At 40.8% G+C, this 15,194-nt stretch overlaps 1 protein-coding gene and 1 long non-coding RNA gene across 8 annotated transcripts in view; one reads left to right on the top strand and one right to left on the bottom strand.

The window, feature by feature from the left end:
- The window catches only part of LOC115604146, a 17,367-nt gene extending 5,790 nt beyond the window's left edge, over nucleotides 1-11,577 (bottom strand). Inside the window, exons 1-2 of the long non-coding RNA XR_003990133.1 lie at nucleotides 10,794-11,577; nucleotides 318-407 (exon numbers count right to left, since the gene is read on the bottom strand). This is a non-coding gene — a long non-coding RNA (uncharacterized LOC115604146). The remainder of the gene's footprint in view (nucleotides 1-317; nucleotides 408-10,793) is intronic.
- On the top strand, nucleotides 3,781-15,194 carry RAB9A (RAB9A, member RAS oncogene family). Of its 7 annotated transcripts, XM_030476929.1 has the most exons (3): nucleotides 3,873-3,893; nucleotides 7,887-7,979; nucleotides 12,370-15,194. In XM_030476929.1, the coding sequence occupies exon 3, from the start codon at nucleotides 12,404-12,406 to the stop codon at nucleotides 13,007-13,009; it is 606 nt and encodes a 201-aa protein (XP_030332789.1). In that variant the 5' UTR covers nucleotides 3,873-3,893; nucleotides 7,887-7,979; nucleotides 12,370-12,403; the 3' UTR covers nucleotides 13,010-15,194. The 7 variants fall into 7 exon arrangements, with proteins under 7 accessions (XP_030332788.1, XP_030332787.1, XP_030332792.1 ...); XM_030476928.1 differs by lacking the exon at nucleotides 7,887-7,979 and having other exon boundaries at nucleotides 3,781-3,893; XM_030476927.1 differs by lacking the exon at nucleotides 7,887-7,979 and having other exon boundaries at nucleotides 3,793-3,889.

Raw genomic sequence — 15,194 nt, 5'->3', positions numbered from 1 at the left:
CCTTTAACATCAGTGACAAAACTCCTGGTTCCTTGGGATCCACTGCCAGATCCATTTCATTCTGTTCTGTTGAGGGCCTTTTGTATCTCCCTCTTAACTCTTACTGTAGCACTTTTCAGGGAGGTACTCAGCTGCCATTTGTTGTTTATAACTCTTTTTTCTTTCAAAACCAAATGAAAATTTGTGCTGTTTATTGTTTATTTAAAGTGTGTTCCTTTCAGTCTGCTGCGCTATGTATGTTTGTTACTAAAGCCAAGAAATGCAGCTCTTTAAACAAAAAAAGAACAGCTCTTTTTTCTAACAGAAAGAAAAGTTACCTGGTAACAGGCTGTGGTTAAGGAGCAAGTATGTTGAATTACAGTCCTTCAGGGAATCTTCAGGGTGTAATGGCCCAGTTCACTGAGTGCCTGGAAGATAAGGAAAGAAACAAGAGCACTTTGGATTGCTTGGGGGCCGGCTTGCTGCATTCTGGTATTAACAGAGGCATAAAGGCAAATGACTTCATATCCCCCTATTTTGTACTGTTGTAATTCAGCCAGGAGGTGACAAAGTCATGTTTTACTGAGGCCATGTCATCACTTGCCAGGATGGAACAAAGTCTCCTTGCCAACTATAGACAGTAAAAAGCATTATTGACAAGCTCCATAATATGAGAGCTTTGCTGATACAGAACTTTCTCATACACACACACAAAAAATTGCCCTTTATTTGTTATTGGGATGTTGTTTGTGCTGTTTGCTAGCATGTGACTTAAAGACCTCTTCGTGAATACAGCTCTGTGAATAAAATCCTTAAGGTGCAGAGTATGCTTTCAGATGAACATGCACATGAGGGAGCAGTAAGGGATGGTGGGCCCTGCTCACCACCACTGGGACAGTCAGGCTGCAGCCTCAGGCAGGGGCAGAGCCCACAGCAGCCACTGTCAGGACCCTACAGTGGCTGCAGAATTTAAAATGGGAGTGATTTTGGTGTACATGTTTCAAACCACATCTTCTGTCTGTACCTAAGAACAGGCAGGTTTACTTCATGTGACCAGCTACATTGGTGGCATTATTTGCTCTAGAATTTTTGGTTGTTCTACAGCAACTATTGGCTTTGTTACAGACGTGAGTAATAGTAACAGGGTGGACACAAAGGAAAAGGGCCTTTAGTTCCTGATCCTCAGGCATGCATGCGTGTGTTTTAACTGTAGGACTAAATCTATTAATACTCAGTTATGCCTATAGTATCATAAGCATAATAGGCCATGGTTACACTATGGTCCTTTTCTATTTTCTTTTACATTCCCCTATAAAAGAAATAAAAATACATCTTATATCAAAAGTTTAAGAATTTTGTTTCTAACCAGAATTTTGTTTCTAACTAGAATTTTAAAAGTATGAGGGACCTGGACAAGCTTGAAAAGTGGACCCATATGAACCTCATGTGGTTCAACAAGGCCAAGTCCAAGGTCCTACGCCTGCACTGGGGCAACCCCCAGTATCAATACAGGGGTTCAGAGCAGCCCTGCAGAGAGGGACTTGGGGGTAGTTGGGGATGAAAAGCTGGACATGAGTCAGCAGTGTGCGCTTGCAGCCCAGAAAGCCAACCATATCCTGGGCTGCATCAGAAGGAGCATGACCAGCAGGTCGAAGGAGGTGATCCCGCCCCTCTACTCTGCTCTCGTGAGACCTCACTTGGAGTATTGTGCACAGTTCTGGTGTCCTCAACATAAGAAGGACATAGGTCTGTTAGAGCGAGTCCAGAGGAGGGCCATGAAGATGATCAGAGGACTGGAGCACCTTTCCTATAGAGACAGGCTGAGAGCTGGGGTAGTTCAGCCCGGAGAAGAGAAAGCTCCAGGCAGATCTTGGAGCACCCTTCCAATACCTAAAGGAGTCGTATAAGAAAGATAGGGACCAGCTTCTTAGCAGGGCCTGTTGTGATAGGTAATGGTTTTAAACTGAAAGAGGAGAGATTCAGGCTGGATACAAAAAGAAATTTTTTACAGTGAAGGTGGTGCAACATTAAAGATGTTGTCCAGAGAGGAGGTGTCTGCCCCATCCCTGGAAACATTCAAGGTCAGGCTGGACTGAGCTCTGAGCAACTGGATCTAGTGGAAGGTGTCTCTGCTCATTGCAGGGGTATTTGGCTACATGAATCGTAAAGATCCTTCCAATCCAAACTATTCCATGATTCTATCATTGATTTCCCTTACGTGTATCCAAGTGTCTGAGAACCAGTGTTGTCTCAAGAAAAGAAATATGGTAGCTTCATCCCACAAGGTATCAAGTGCGAAATAGTAATTATCTCCTCCACTTCTAAATGCAGTTGGTTTTTTTGGGGGGTGGGGTGGGGGTGGGTTTTGTTGGTGTGGTTTTTTTGGTGTTTTTTTTTTGTTTGTTTGGTTTTTGGTTTTTTTTTTTTTATCCTTTTAAATCACAAAATAATGCAATAACTGAGAGGGCATTTTTCTGCTCCTCCAGCACTTACTTGTATTTTACTTTAGCACTGTATGAAAGCAGATACCAGGAAAAAAGTATTCAAAAATTTTCAAAGTCCAGCTTTATTAAATAAGAATGGGACTAGTATCATCAGATTTGCCTTTAGCATGGTCTGCCTTTTAATACTTCTGCTTCAGTCAGTAGGAGGCATTTCCTTTTGATGATACTGAGATCTTGTTTTCCTTTTGTTGGGATGTGCTGTAAATCTGATCCAAAACAAGATGACTCTGCAAGTGGCAATTCCAGTCTGATTGCATCTCCCTTATGACCAGAAGCATGTGATGACTGCTCGAGCACATGGGTGTATTTCCAATGCTCTTTCCTGACACCTGCAATCGCCTATACCTCTTGATGATGTGGGAACCTCTTTAAATACACATAAACAATTTATGCTCTTTTCATTTTAATTACATTTTGCCCTGTCCTTATGATGGTTTGTAAGAGCACAAAAGAGACTCTATGCCAGCTGCTTCAGACCTTTTTTCCTGTGATCTTGTTTAAACAGTCAAGTCTACATTATCCTGAATTCCCGCAGAAAAAAAAAGTGTCTGACTACGCTTTTTAAATAGTGTACTTTGGGTTTTGGTTAGTTTCTTCTAACCAATTCTTCATTGGTATGTGTATATTTTTAAATGTCTCTCCCTCAAAGCAAAACTGCCTTACAGTCAGGAGTTTGTTTACATGGGGCACAGTGAGACTACTGCCTTTAATAAATAACTCTGACCTGCAAATGCTATGTAAAGGCGTTTTAAAGCAGAATAATTCAGAGCATTATTACAAATACAAATAAAAAAAAAGTATTGTCCTTTTGCAGTGGAACAATGATGCTTCTTTTAAATCATAGAATCACTGAATAGTTTGGGTTGGAGGAACCTAAAGCTCAGGTAGTTCCAAACCCCTCCCGCGGGCAGGGACACCTTCCGCTAGACCAGCTTGCTCCAGGCCTCGTCCAACCTGGCCTTGAACACTGCCAGGGATGGGGCAGCCACAGCTTCCCTGCGCACCCTGTGCCAGCGCCTCAGCACCCTCTCAGTAAAGAGCTTCTGCCTTATGTCTAGATCTGCCCTCTCCTAGTGTAAAGCCAAATGTTACAGGCTGGCGGGCAGTGAGAGGTACGCACGACCTGTGTACCGACACTCGGTGCCGGGGCACCGTGCTCCCGTTCCGGCCCTGCCGGCTCCAGGCGGTGCCCGCAGCCCCGTGCCAGGCCTGACCCCCGAGGCAGGGCCAGCCCCGCGGAGCCGCCCGGGCACGCAGCGGGTCCGCCGGCGGGCGGGGCCGAGCGCTCACGTGATCCCATCGCTCCCGCCCCCTGCCCGCTCCGCCATGTTGTTTCTTCCTTCTCGAGCGCCCGGTGGCGGTGGCGCAGCCCGGGCTCGGGACCGGCGGCAGCCTCTTTCGCGCGGGCAGGTATCGGCCTCTCCGTCCCGCGTCCCCTCCCTTCTCCTCGGCGGGCGGGCAGTAGCCGCGGGCTCCGGGGCCGGTGTTCCAGGGAGGGCGGCCCGCGCCGGGGGCTTTCCCCTCGCCCGCCGCTGCGAGGTGAGGGGTTCGCGCTCCCACTTCTTGGGGTAGCGGTGGGGGGCAGCGGTCCGGAGCTGACTGGGGTTGCTTTATTTCCTGGCTCCCAGCGCTCCCCGCTCCGCTTCCCGAGTTCCGCCGGCTGCAGCCTTTGGGGAGAAGGAGGGGAGCCCCGGCCGCCCCTCATCCCCCAGTCACTCCTCTGCGGAGCGGCCCTGGCCGGGGCCGCGGTGGGAGAAGACCCCGGCGGTGCTCGGCGCCGGTGCGGGCGGAGAGGGAGCGTGGCGTGATCGGGGATCCCGTGACTCCGGGGCAGGCGGGAGCTCCGCGGGGAGGCGGCTCCTGCCGGGCCATTCCCAGCCGGCGCGCGGTCAGCGTCCGGCTCCGCCGCGCTTCCCCAGCGCACGTAAAGATTTCGGACCTGCGAGGGTGAATCTTGGTTTAGTATCTGTCTGCTCAACACCTTCCGAACCGAAAAACCCCGAACCGATGCCTTTTACCGCCCCTTCTTCTTGCCGTCTGTTGAAGAAGGACTTTTGTTTTTCCAAGGGGACCCTGGGGGATGAGTTTTTAGTTCTTCTTTTTCGAACCAGTGACTCGATTCAGCTCTGCTCTGCAACGGCCGGTTGCTGTTCTAATCGTGGCAGGTGGCTATGCAAACATATACGTGGTGATGGCTGAAGGACCAAAAGGGTTAGGATGAGCTAGTTGAATCGCTTAGGTTTGAGTGGGTAATGAGCAGTTTTCAGTATGTGTTCCATGTTAAACGTAACTCGCACAAAATAATTGAATGGATAACAGAATACTGCAAGAGAGCTGGTTTTAAAATCCTATACTAGTGGCCTTCCTAGCAAGGTTACATGTAATTAGATACATAGAGAGCACTTAATTTTACTAACTTGGATAGGCAAGCAGGGAACTCCTTGGCTAAATTTTGGTTTGGAATTAAAATGTTTGTCTGCAAATAGCTGTCGTGCAGTCTGCTGCCCTGCTTGTTGTTTTCCTTCTTGTCCACAATAGTTTACAGCTTTACTAAATAAGCATGTGGTTTCTATTTGCCTTTAAAGTGTTGTACAATACTGAAGTTGTTGGTACTTGCTTTTTCTGAGAGCAAGGGTGGTAGTGTGTGGCTGTCTTTTGGGGAGGATATTTCTGTGACTTTTTAGTAGCTTAAAGAGATAACATAATGTACAGTCTGCTGTAACGGCAGACAGGAGCAAGAGTCATTTCTCAGATGTACCCAAAATAAATCCAAACTTTTTTTCCTTGCACTTTTGTTTCTAGAGAAACCTAACCAATGGATGGTACAGCTACATCTGTGTTTCAGGTTAAATGTGAAACTAATAATGAACTGTTATTTTTCTCTGCCATCTTTCAGGTTGATTTGAGCTCTGTTTGTTGCCTTAATTTTAGTAAAGCCTTTTCTGTTAAGCTAAAAATAGGGAGTGTGTAGTAAAAAAAGTCCCTAACAGTCCCTGTTTTGAGTGCTCAAAGAAGCTATCAGTTTCTTTAAATTGAAAATATGTGGGGTGGGAAAAAAAAAATAAAATTCAGAGAGTCAAACAAGGTATTTAGATTTCAAGCTGTATTTTATTTTGTGTCATTTAGTAATAAATCACAAGAAGCAGATCTTTCAGCTCCTTAGGATTGGAACTTTGCATAAATGTTTCACAATGAATAAAAATTTCCCAGAAAAAGAAAAGCTTGTAAGAATTAATCAACGTTTTTTAATGATGTTCTTTCTCCTTGGTGTCTTGTTTTTGTTTTCATTCTCTATGGAGCAGACACTATGTTGGCCTGGTACAGTGTAACCCACTTAATCCCTTAGGGATGGGCTTTGGTCACATAGTTACATTGGGAAGAATATGAATGCACAATGTAGCTTGACCAAGAGGCTGGTATTGCTCGGGTTCCCCTGGAGGGGAAGGGAAACTAATGCAAGGGAGAAAGATGAGCACATATGAGCAGAAAGAATTGCTTGATATGTTATTGAAAGAGTAGAAGTGGTAACAGATAAGTAGGTTGCAAGGAAAATGTCAGTTAACTCATTGTCAGAAATGTTGGACCAAGAGCAGCAGCACCACAGGGTGATTTGAAGTTGGCTGAAAGTAGTACACTGTTTAAGTTGAGAGATGCTCAACTGTGAGCTGCTGAGAAATGTTAACTCTGATTAAATCAGGATAAGTAATAGGTTGATTATTCTACTTGACGTGGGGAACAAAATGGAAAAAGAAGGTCAGGTTCCTGCAAGACTAAACTAGGAGAGATATAAATGTAGGTCTTTCTCCTGACAAGTTTTGTTGATTGAGTTTGTGGCTAGTTACAATAAACAAAATTATTCTGGCAGCAGGTATTGGGATGATTTCATGATCCAGGAGTTATGCAGACCTTCGTTTGGCTGCTGCTTTCATAGTCCTGAGTCATGCCAGGCAACTGTTTGAACTAGAGTCCTGAGCTACATAGGAGTTAAAAATAAACTTATAAAGAAACCCCCAAATACAACTTTTTGGTATACAAATGAGTGGCAACAGCTGTATGTCAGTTCAGTTTGGCTTATGTTCATATTACAAATAATTATGAATAAACTCTCATGATATTCTGGTGTTAGATAAAGTGTGTTGAGGCTGCTTACAACTAGAGGCAATTTTCAGATAACCTGTCATCAAATTATTAAAGGCCTATCCAACAGAAAACACAAACTATCTTCGCAGTGCAATAGTGAAATCATATATAAAGGCAGGCAGGCTTGCAAGATGATTAGGATCTCAGTATGTCGAGCTGTATAACTGAAGGGCTTCCAGGCTTCTGCAGAAGTAGGCAAATGACAAGTGGCCGTCAGTAAAGGGGTGTTGCAGAACCATGGCTCTTATGTCGGTACCCTGTGGAGGCAAAGGTCAGTTTGGAGGCTGACCAGTGTCTGAGCTTGCAATGCATTAAATATTACAAAGTGGGTAGCATCTTGCCTTCATATCTGTGTGTTTACCTTTGAATTGAGAGCAAAATCTTCCAAGGTCAGACAAGCTCGTGGCCTCATAACACTAAAAAAAAACCAAAACAAAACCAAAACCCTACAAAAAACAAACAAACAAAAAAAAACCTCAAACATTCTTGTGCTGTTGGGTGACCAGTGTAACTACTCTAGTGACTGAGGACTGAGAGATGTAAACATTCCTCAAACAGTAAGCGTAGTGTTGAAAACTGCTTTATGTAGTTCTGTATTCTGCCCCTTCTGCTGCAACTATGATAGTTCTTGGGATCTTTTTTCAGGCATTTTGCAGAGAAGCAATTTATGTCATGTTTTTGATGAGCCACTGCAGCTAATAAACCATGGGAAACAATTTTTTTTTTTTATTTTATTTTTTCCTTCTCCCAAGCTGGCATGGTAATTGTTGTCAAATGTTTTGTTAGTGTTAAGAAAAAGAATTACTAATGACAGAGTAAATTTATATTATTGAAAGGCGAGTGTTTTTGTCAGACAGACTACCTGGAGTGTTGGTAGGCCTTTTAAAACTATTAATATCTGATACCTATGATTTAGGAAAAGAAGATGGCTTAGCAAAGAAGATTGTGAATAGGCTTCCAAGCTGAAATGGATGTATCATATTTGTGTAAATTTGAGAGTAGTTAGGAGGTTATGAAACATGCTCAGTGTTATTGTTATGCTAGTTATGGAACTGCTAATTCTGCTTGTCAGTGACTTTGAGAGTGTGTTTTTCTTAAGTCAAAGGTGGCTCCTCTTTTTAAGAAGTCTTGGCTGAAAGCATATTAGGCTGTAAATAAATGTGATTAGTTGGAACAAACTTGAGTCTGCCTTACCTGGGATTATTTTTTTTCTTTTTTTCTTTTTTTTTTTTTTTTTTTTTTTCTTTCCCTTCCTTCGCCAAGTCAAATGGGTGCTCTTTAACAACTTCAGTTAAGGACAGTGTACTGCAGATCTTCAAGGAAACCTTTGAGTTTAGTCTTGATTTTATATAGCAGGTGATTCATCAGTGACCACTGGCTGAAAATGGTGATTAAAATATATTTTCTTGCCTGTTTCTAAGTTTAAAAGTAGGTACCAGTGAAGAAACAATAGTCTGGAAATCTGAAGTATCCCTTACATCATTTTTCTCAAGAATACTGAGAGAATTCAGTGGTGCTGTTGCAACAGATCCAGGTTTTGGTGTCTTTTATTAAAAAAAGGGGGGGTAGAGGTGAGATAAGTATAACTATTTCCAATTAACTTGGCTTGCTTAATAATTTAACTGGAGTTGTAGCTTGCTGACATCATAGATACAATACAATTACGTGTTGGCTAACACTATTTTTCCATAGACAAAACTCAAGTTCTTCAGCATTCAGTACTCTGGTATAAGAAGGTCCCCCTTAATCTATTAAATTATTTTTATAAAAAAGACGAATTCCTAGACTAAGTTTACGTGTTGCTTGGTCTTGGTTTTTTAGACCAAGAATCTCGCTTTTCTTTGAGTGCTGCCACAGTACATAATGTTAAAAGAGGTAATCGCACTCAAAAGAGAAAGTCACCTATGAAGTTGACAGTCTTGGAATTAAGAAAACCTAGATGGATGGATTGGACAAGGCAGTGGTGTTTCTCTAAGCTTTGCAGAGCTGGGAATCAGAGATTTGGAATGCAGTGATTTTTTGGAAGTTGCTTAGCATGGTGGTGTTAGTCTTGCCAGCAAATGTTTGGACTGCTAATGGAAATGTTTCAGACATGAAATTCAGTTCACTGCTTAAAAGGGAGATTCTGGGAGGTAACAATTCAATTACTTTTTGTATTATGGTATATGATTGTGTTAGAAATGGTATTTAGCAGAAGCAATTCCCTGCTTTTAACAGGAATAATTAATAATAATTGGTGGTCTAAGAGCTTGAGTCCCTGTAAGTCAGTGGAGGCGATTCAGAAATGGTTATCAAAATGGACCAGAATGGGGCTGCTTTTTGTTTATTTGCTTTGACTTTCTTTGAATATTGAAATGATAAAGGAACATGAGGGGAAAATCTTCTCTTTACAGACTTCTCTGTGTACTAGGTTGAGACCACTTTTACATTAAACTAATTGTGCAGCACAGTAAGAAATAACTGGAACAAATTGTTACCTGTAATTCTGTGGTGTCTTGCAGTTCCTGATGGTTGAAACAATCACATGCACATTGGGAATGAAGTTTTTGTTTTGTTTTTAGCTGTTGAATGATGATTTAAATGGAACAATTACGGTAATAAATCTTCAGAAACACAGTATCACATGTTGACTGCTCCTTCCAAGAGTATTAACAAAAAGCATGTTATACGGATAAGTTCAAAGTATATAACAGGGGAAATAACATTACTTGTCCAAGTGTCTTAGTAGTGGAAAAAAATACAGCAGCCTACCGTGCTGACAACTACTGGATTGGCAGATAATCTAGATCACATATTCAGTGGGGCTGCAGAGAAGTCCCTTATATAGTCAAAAAACCTATAAATTCTTTGCTGCTTCCAAACAAAAATGCTTCATAATGCCTCTAAACATGCTTCTTTGCTGCTTCAGATCCAGTTTATAAGCATGTATTTAAATGACCGAATGTATGTCCCATTTATTTTTTTATTAAAAGCTTCATAAAAGCATAAGCTGCTACCTGTGCATGACAGCTGCTATTGTGGAAGCTGAATGTCCTGAAAACTGGTGTTGCCTGCAGCATCACATTGAGCTACTTGCTTATCAGTCCTGGGAAGATTGTTTTTATAGTCTTTGCGTACAAGGGACCATTTGGCTCTAGTTGAAGACAATGGTTTGTGGCTGGTCTGTAATTGTCTGCCCAGTAAAAGTGTTTTTATGGTCCTCAGTCTCCTAGACCTCACTGCAATGGCCCATGTAGTTGAAATCATGCAAATTAACTTCTCGGGTTCTGGATGCATAAAAGTACTAGATACTGTTAACAGACTCTCCTTGTATTTTATTTAAAATGTGCCTTCATGGACAATTTCATAATAACTGCAGTTCTTCAAACTGTAGAAGCTAAAGAAACGAGTACATAGTACCAGTCAGAACTACTAAGTCAGTCGTTTATTCACAGTATGTCTTCCAGGGAACTTATGATTTCACTGGGACAGGAAAAAAAAAAGCAATTGTAACTTGTTCCCTGCACTGAAGTGGAAAGAACAGGAAGACACTCAGTACCCTCTGTTCTCATGAATGCATTATTTATCAAGGATATGCTCCTATATAATGGCTTAGCTCAGATAACTTACTTGTTAACCAGTAGTAGGAACTAGGGAGGTAAATGAAGACACTGGACTATTTTAAACAGCATGAACCTGGAATTCATGTGCATGTAGTCCAGTGACTCTAAGAAGGCTTTTCGCATACATAAAAATGTATGTATTTGTATCCTGAGCCACAGCAGTTATCCCATAGCTCTGTGAAAGAATCCTAGAATGGTTTGGGTTGGAAGGGACCTTAAAGCTCATCTAGTTCCACCACCCCTGCCACAGAGCAACCCAGACCAGGTTGCTCCAAGCCCCGTCCAACCTGGCCTTGAACACTGCCAGGGGTGGGGCAGCCACAGCTTCTCTGGACAACCTGTGCCAGTGTCTCACCACCTTCATAGTAAAGAACTTCTTCCTTCTATCTAATTTACATCTGCCCTCTTTCAGTTTAAAGTCACCCCTCCCCCCCCTTGTCTTATCCCTGCATGAACAATCCACTTGTAGCTCTTAAGCAGTTTTAACATCGTTGTAATACAAACCTGTACAAAATTAAGGAGTTATAAACATTGTTTTTATTTGCACAGTCTGAATGAATAAAATCACTTGGTCTGAACAAATTTTATATGGAAGCAGCCGCTGTTCCTTATATTTTGAAATGCCTTTGTGTTGAGGCTTCAGCTCCTCTCAAACTATAAAGAATTTCTTCTTTCTTACTGTAGGTTGTGTCTAACAAATAAACATTCCAAGATGCAAAGTTAGAGATGAAAAAATTCCTGAAATTTCTTGTTTCTTATCTTGGCCTTGATTCTAAAGTAGCACAGAGTCATATGACTCTCATGCCAGCTTATATCAGATACTAATTCCACAGCCATACTCTGTGGGTGATGTATATGCCAGTAATGCTAATTACAACTAGCAAGACTGCATTCCTTCCTTCAGAGAAGGGGATGGACTAGGCAACTTATGACCCATTTCCATTTTAAATAGATGCTATTTTCAGAGAAGCCTGTCCTGGCTGAATTACTTTGAGATCTTTCAGTACTGGGCAGGTATAGGAACAGCAGTTCTCATACAGAAACATAACTTTGGGCTCTTCAAAATGAAACTTTACCCTCAAGCAATTAAACCACTTTTTTACAGTATTAGATGACACTGCTGTAATAATGACCAGGCTTGGGCTGGTACAAAACACTACTGAGCTAATTACTTTATTCTTAAAGGATTTTTCTTTTTTTTTTTTTTTTTTTTTTTTTTAATAAGTTTGACAGTAATAAGGCTTCATTGGTGCCACTAATTCACTATCCCTGTGCTGGCAGACAGACTATTCACTAACACTTCCAGGCTTTTTGACAGTTTTACCACAGGAGGTTGACACCTCCTAACAGAACTGTCAGTGTAGTCTTGGCCTCAGTGCTTGGCAACATGAATACCATTTGAAGTAGCACCAGTAGATTTGCTTCTGCAGTAGTTGTAATAGTATTCCTTTCCTCGTGGCTATTCTGCAATGAGTGAACTGTAAAATGATGAATGTTTATGTACAAGTATCTCATCACCTGACTTTTAAAATAAAATCACAGCATTTGCATTTGTTCTATAGGTGACTGTGTTCCCTGTGAGTCGATTTAAAATTCCTTGTCTGGTTGCAATTTTGGGTGAAGTGCAGCAGTTATTCCAGAACAAGAGATAGTGTCCTGCTTTATTCCTAAAGCTTCCTCTTCACTTTTTTGTGTTAAAAACGACTTTGCTCATGAAATATTTCACTTAAGTGACTAGTTTAAGGCATGTGTATTATAAAATTTTCTCTCCCTGCTTTCTTCATGGATCTTTTTCAGCAAACATAAATGAATCGTTGCACTTACTGAATGTGATGCAGTACTCCTTGTGCACATTGAAGGGTTTGGAAGTTTTAGGTGTTTGAAATGACGGACCGGTAATTGGTGCAGTGGACTGCCTGTGACTGCCATGCAGACTGCAGTCTGTGGAAGAGACACCTCTTAAACACATGGTGTTCTTGAGTGGGTGTTTTTACTAGGAGTATCTACACCTGTATAGCACAGTCCTCCTGCTTTTGTACATGAAACTTGATGTTGGTGGACTTTGACACTTTCTAGATATTTATGTGTGTAAAAATTTCTGCTCACAACTGTTTCCTTTTTAATGGTTTTCTTAATCTTTACAGGTCTAGGAAACCAGGAGGATATATTCCCATAACAATGGCAGCGAAATCATCACTCCTTAAAGTAATACTGCTAGGAGATGGTGGAGTTGGGAAGAGTTCCCTTATGAACCGATACGTCACCAACAAGTTTGATGCACAGCTGTTTCATACAATAGGTGTGGAATTCTTAAATAAAGAGTTGGAAGTCGATGGACATTTTGTTACAATGCAGATATGGGACACAGCAGGTCAGGAACGTTTTAGGAGCTTGCGGACTCCTTTCTATAGAGGTTCTGACTGTTGCCTTCTAACCTTCAGTGTGGATGACTCTCAGAGCTTCCAAAACTTAAGCAACTGGAAGAAAGAATTCATTTATTATGCAGACGTCAAGGAGCCTGAAAGCTTTCCATTTGTGATACTGGGTAACAAAGTTGATATCGATGAAAGGCAAGTGTCAACAGAAGAGGCCCAAGACTGGTGCAGGAATAATGGCAACCATCCCTATTTTGAAACCAGTGCGAAAGATGCTACTAATGTGGCAGCAGCCTTTGAAGAAGCTGTTAGAAGAGTTCTAGCCTCTGAAGATAGATCAGATCACTTCATTCAAACGGATACAGTAAACCTTCATCGGAAACCGAAACCCAGTTCATCTTGTTGCTGACTTAAATTTTTTTTTTTTTTTTGCCAAATTACTTCTGACTAGCTTGCTCTATGGAAGGATGGGGAAGGTGTAGTAGATAAAATAACAAACGGGTTCCACTCTATGTTATAATTGTAATATTCTGCTGCTTTCTTGGGGGAGCAAAAGAGGAATTTCCATTCATGAGTGACCCATTATTGAATTAGTGACACCTTCTGTTTAGGAAGGTGTCAAGTAAAAACATTAATATAAGAATGTAATTTGCCAACTTTATTCAATACTTTGAATATAATTAAAACTTGAAAGTTCTAGAAGCACTACTTTGGAGAAACTGTTCTGGAATTCAGGCACAAAGATAATTTTATATGTGTATATTTTTATGAAATTGGCATTCCATTATGTTTCACTAGAAGTCAAGTTTCTTAACAATGCTAGATATTAAATTTCAGTCTCACTACATTCCTTTTGCTGTCAGTGGTACTTCATCTCTAATGTGTTTATTGTAAGTTAATATAAATTACCTTTGGATCTTCTCTAATTTCCTAATGTTGCTATAATTTGTATAGATTTTTAAGTAGGAAATAAATTTCCTACATATTTAATATCCATTTTCCTTTCATTTTTTATTTTAATGCTGTACTAATTTTCCCAGCAGTTTAATGCAAGAGACTGATGATTTTAAGTTAATACACGTTTTTGCCTTAAGTCTCCCTCTAGCATGTTTCTGATCAATAAGCTGAAAAATCAAGAGTAACTGAAGTATAACCATTTTTAGTTATGAAGATACACTTTTCTCAGTCAGCTTTAATAGCACCTGAACAGATCCACATTAAGACGAGTTTGTAGGAAAACTTTCAGTAAACAGCCTTAAAGTTCCAAACTTCTGTTCCTGTTAACCTGAGCTATGAATGTGTTTACTAGTAATCTCTGCACTGTGAAACTAAGGATTGGCAATACGTAGAGAACTCAGGAAGCTTTTGACTTATGGTATATATTGTGACAGCTTTCAGCCCTGATACAAGCAAATACCTACAGCTAGTGTTATTTTTGAATATGGACTTATACAGACTTACACATTTAAGACAATGATGTGTTTTATATTACTGTACTCATTATACAGTGATGAACAGAAGCAAATTCTGTACTTAATGGATGGTCTTTCTGCAGAGATGCAGGTGACGCCACAGAAGGTACATTTGAAGTTCTCCATTGCAGATAAGTGGTAGAATACGAGATGTTGTTGAATGTCCGCTCTCAAAGTACCCACTGTCCTTGTAATAGCAAACTTGATAGTGTACTGTTGCTTCAAATGTATATTCTGACTGCTAACCAGCATGCACATACTCACATCATGGACTTCAAAAGGAAGTGTGTGGCCTGTGGGAACAGGCCATGTTATTCACTAAACTACACACACTCTGTTTTCTGTACAGTAAGCTTTTTTGTTCCAATAGAAAAGCCTTTCTTGAGAGTACAGTAATAGCAAGAGTTTTCTCTTAACGTATCTCTTCAGTCTGTACGAGGTGTAATTGTATGGAAGTAAAGCTTGCAAAACAAACCCTGCTTGTCGCTCTTAATATACTTTTCTGTATTGCATTCTTTCTTGAACCTTTCCAGGACAACCTTACTCCATAGATCTGCTGCTCCTGCTTAAAATCACTTAAAAGTGATACCTTTTTACCTTTTGTACATTCCTAAGTCTAATTCATTCTTGCAGTCCTGCATATACAGCAACAGAACTGTGTTATAAGCTTCAGTCACCTAACAGCTAAATATAGGGGGAGCTGCTACTTCTGTTATGTTTCTAGTGAATGAATGAAAAGATCTGTGAAGAAAATAAATTCCTCTTAATCCTAAGCCAAGAGCAAAAAGCTTTAAAAACCAACATTGCTTGCATTGGGGACTACTAAGCTAGTGATATGAAATTGTTGTAAAACTACTATCTTACAAGTAAAAGCTTCCTTTAATGTTCTTATTGGCAGAGGTTAAGGTTGAAATAAACCAGGAGATTAAGTTGCCATGACTAGAGTACTAAAGGTATGACTAAAATGAGATTGCTAAAAGGAAACAATTAAGGATGAGAGCCCTTGTGGTCTTTCTTACGCCTAAGCATCCGTGTTTCACCATCTGTCCTCTTTTCATGTAACATCATGGTTACCAAGCCTCCACCTGAGAAGTAGGTTTAATAAAGTTAAATAAAACTTAA

This window comes from Strigops habroptila, chromosome 2 (assembly GCF_004027225.2).
Source record: "Strigops habroptila isolate Jane chromosome 2, bStrHab1.2.pri, whole genome shotgun sequence".
Taxonomy (NCBI): Eukaryota; Metazoa; Chordata; class Aves; order Psittaciformes; family Psittacidae; genus Strigops; species Strigops habroptila.
Note: the sequence above shows the minus strand (reverse complement) of the source record. Positions and strands in the feature narration are given on the sequence as shown.

Excerpts from the sequence above, each read along its gene's own strand:
- RAB9A (XM_030476926.1), top strand. The coding sequence starts at position 4,491 with ATGCCTTTTACCGCCCCTTCTTCTTGCCGTCTGTTGAAGAAGGACTTT. Across the intron at positions 4,649-12,369 it reads TGCTGTTCTAATCGTGGCAG|GTCTAGGAAACCAGGAGGAT; the intron begins GTGGCTATGCAA and ends TAATCTTTACAG.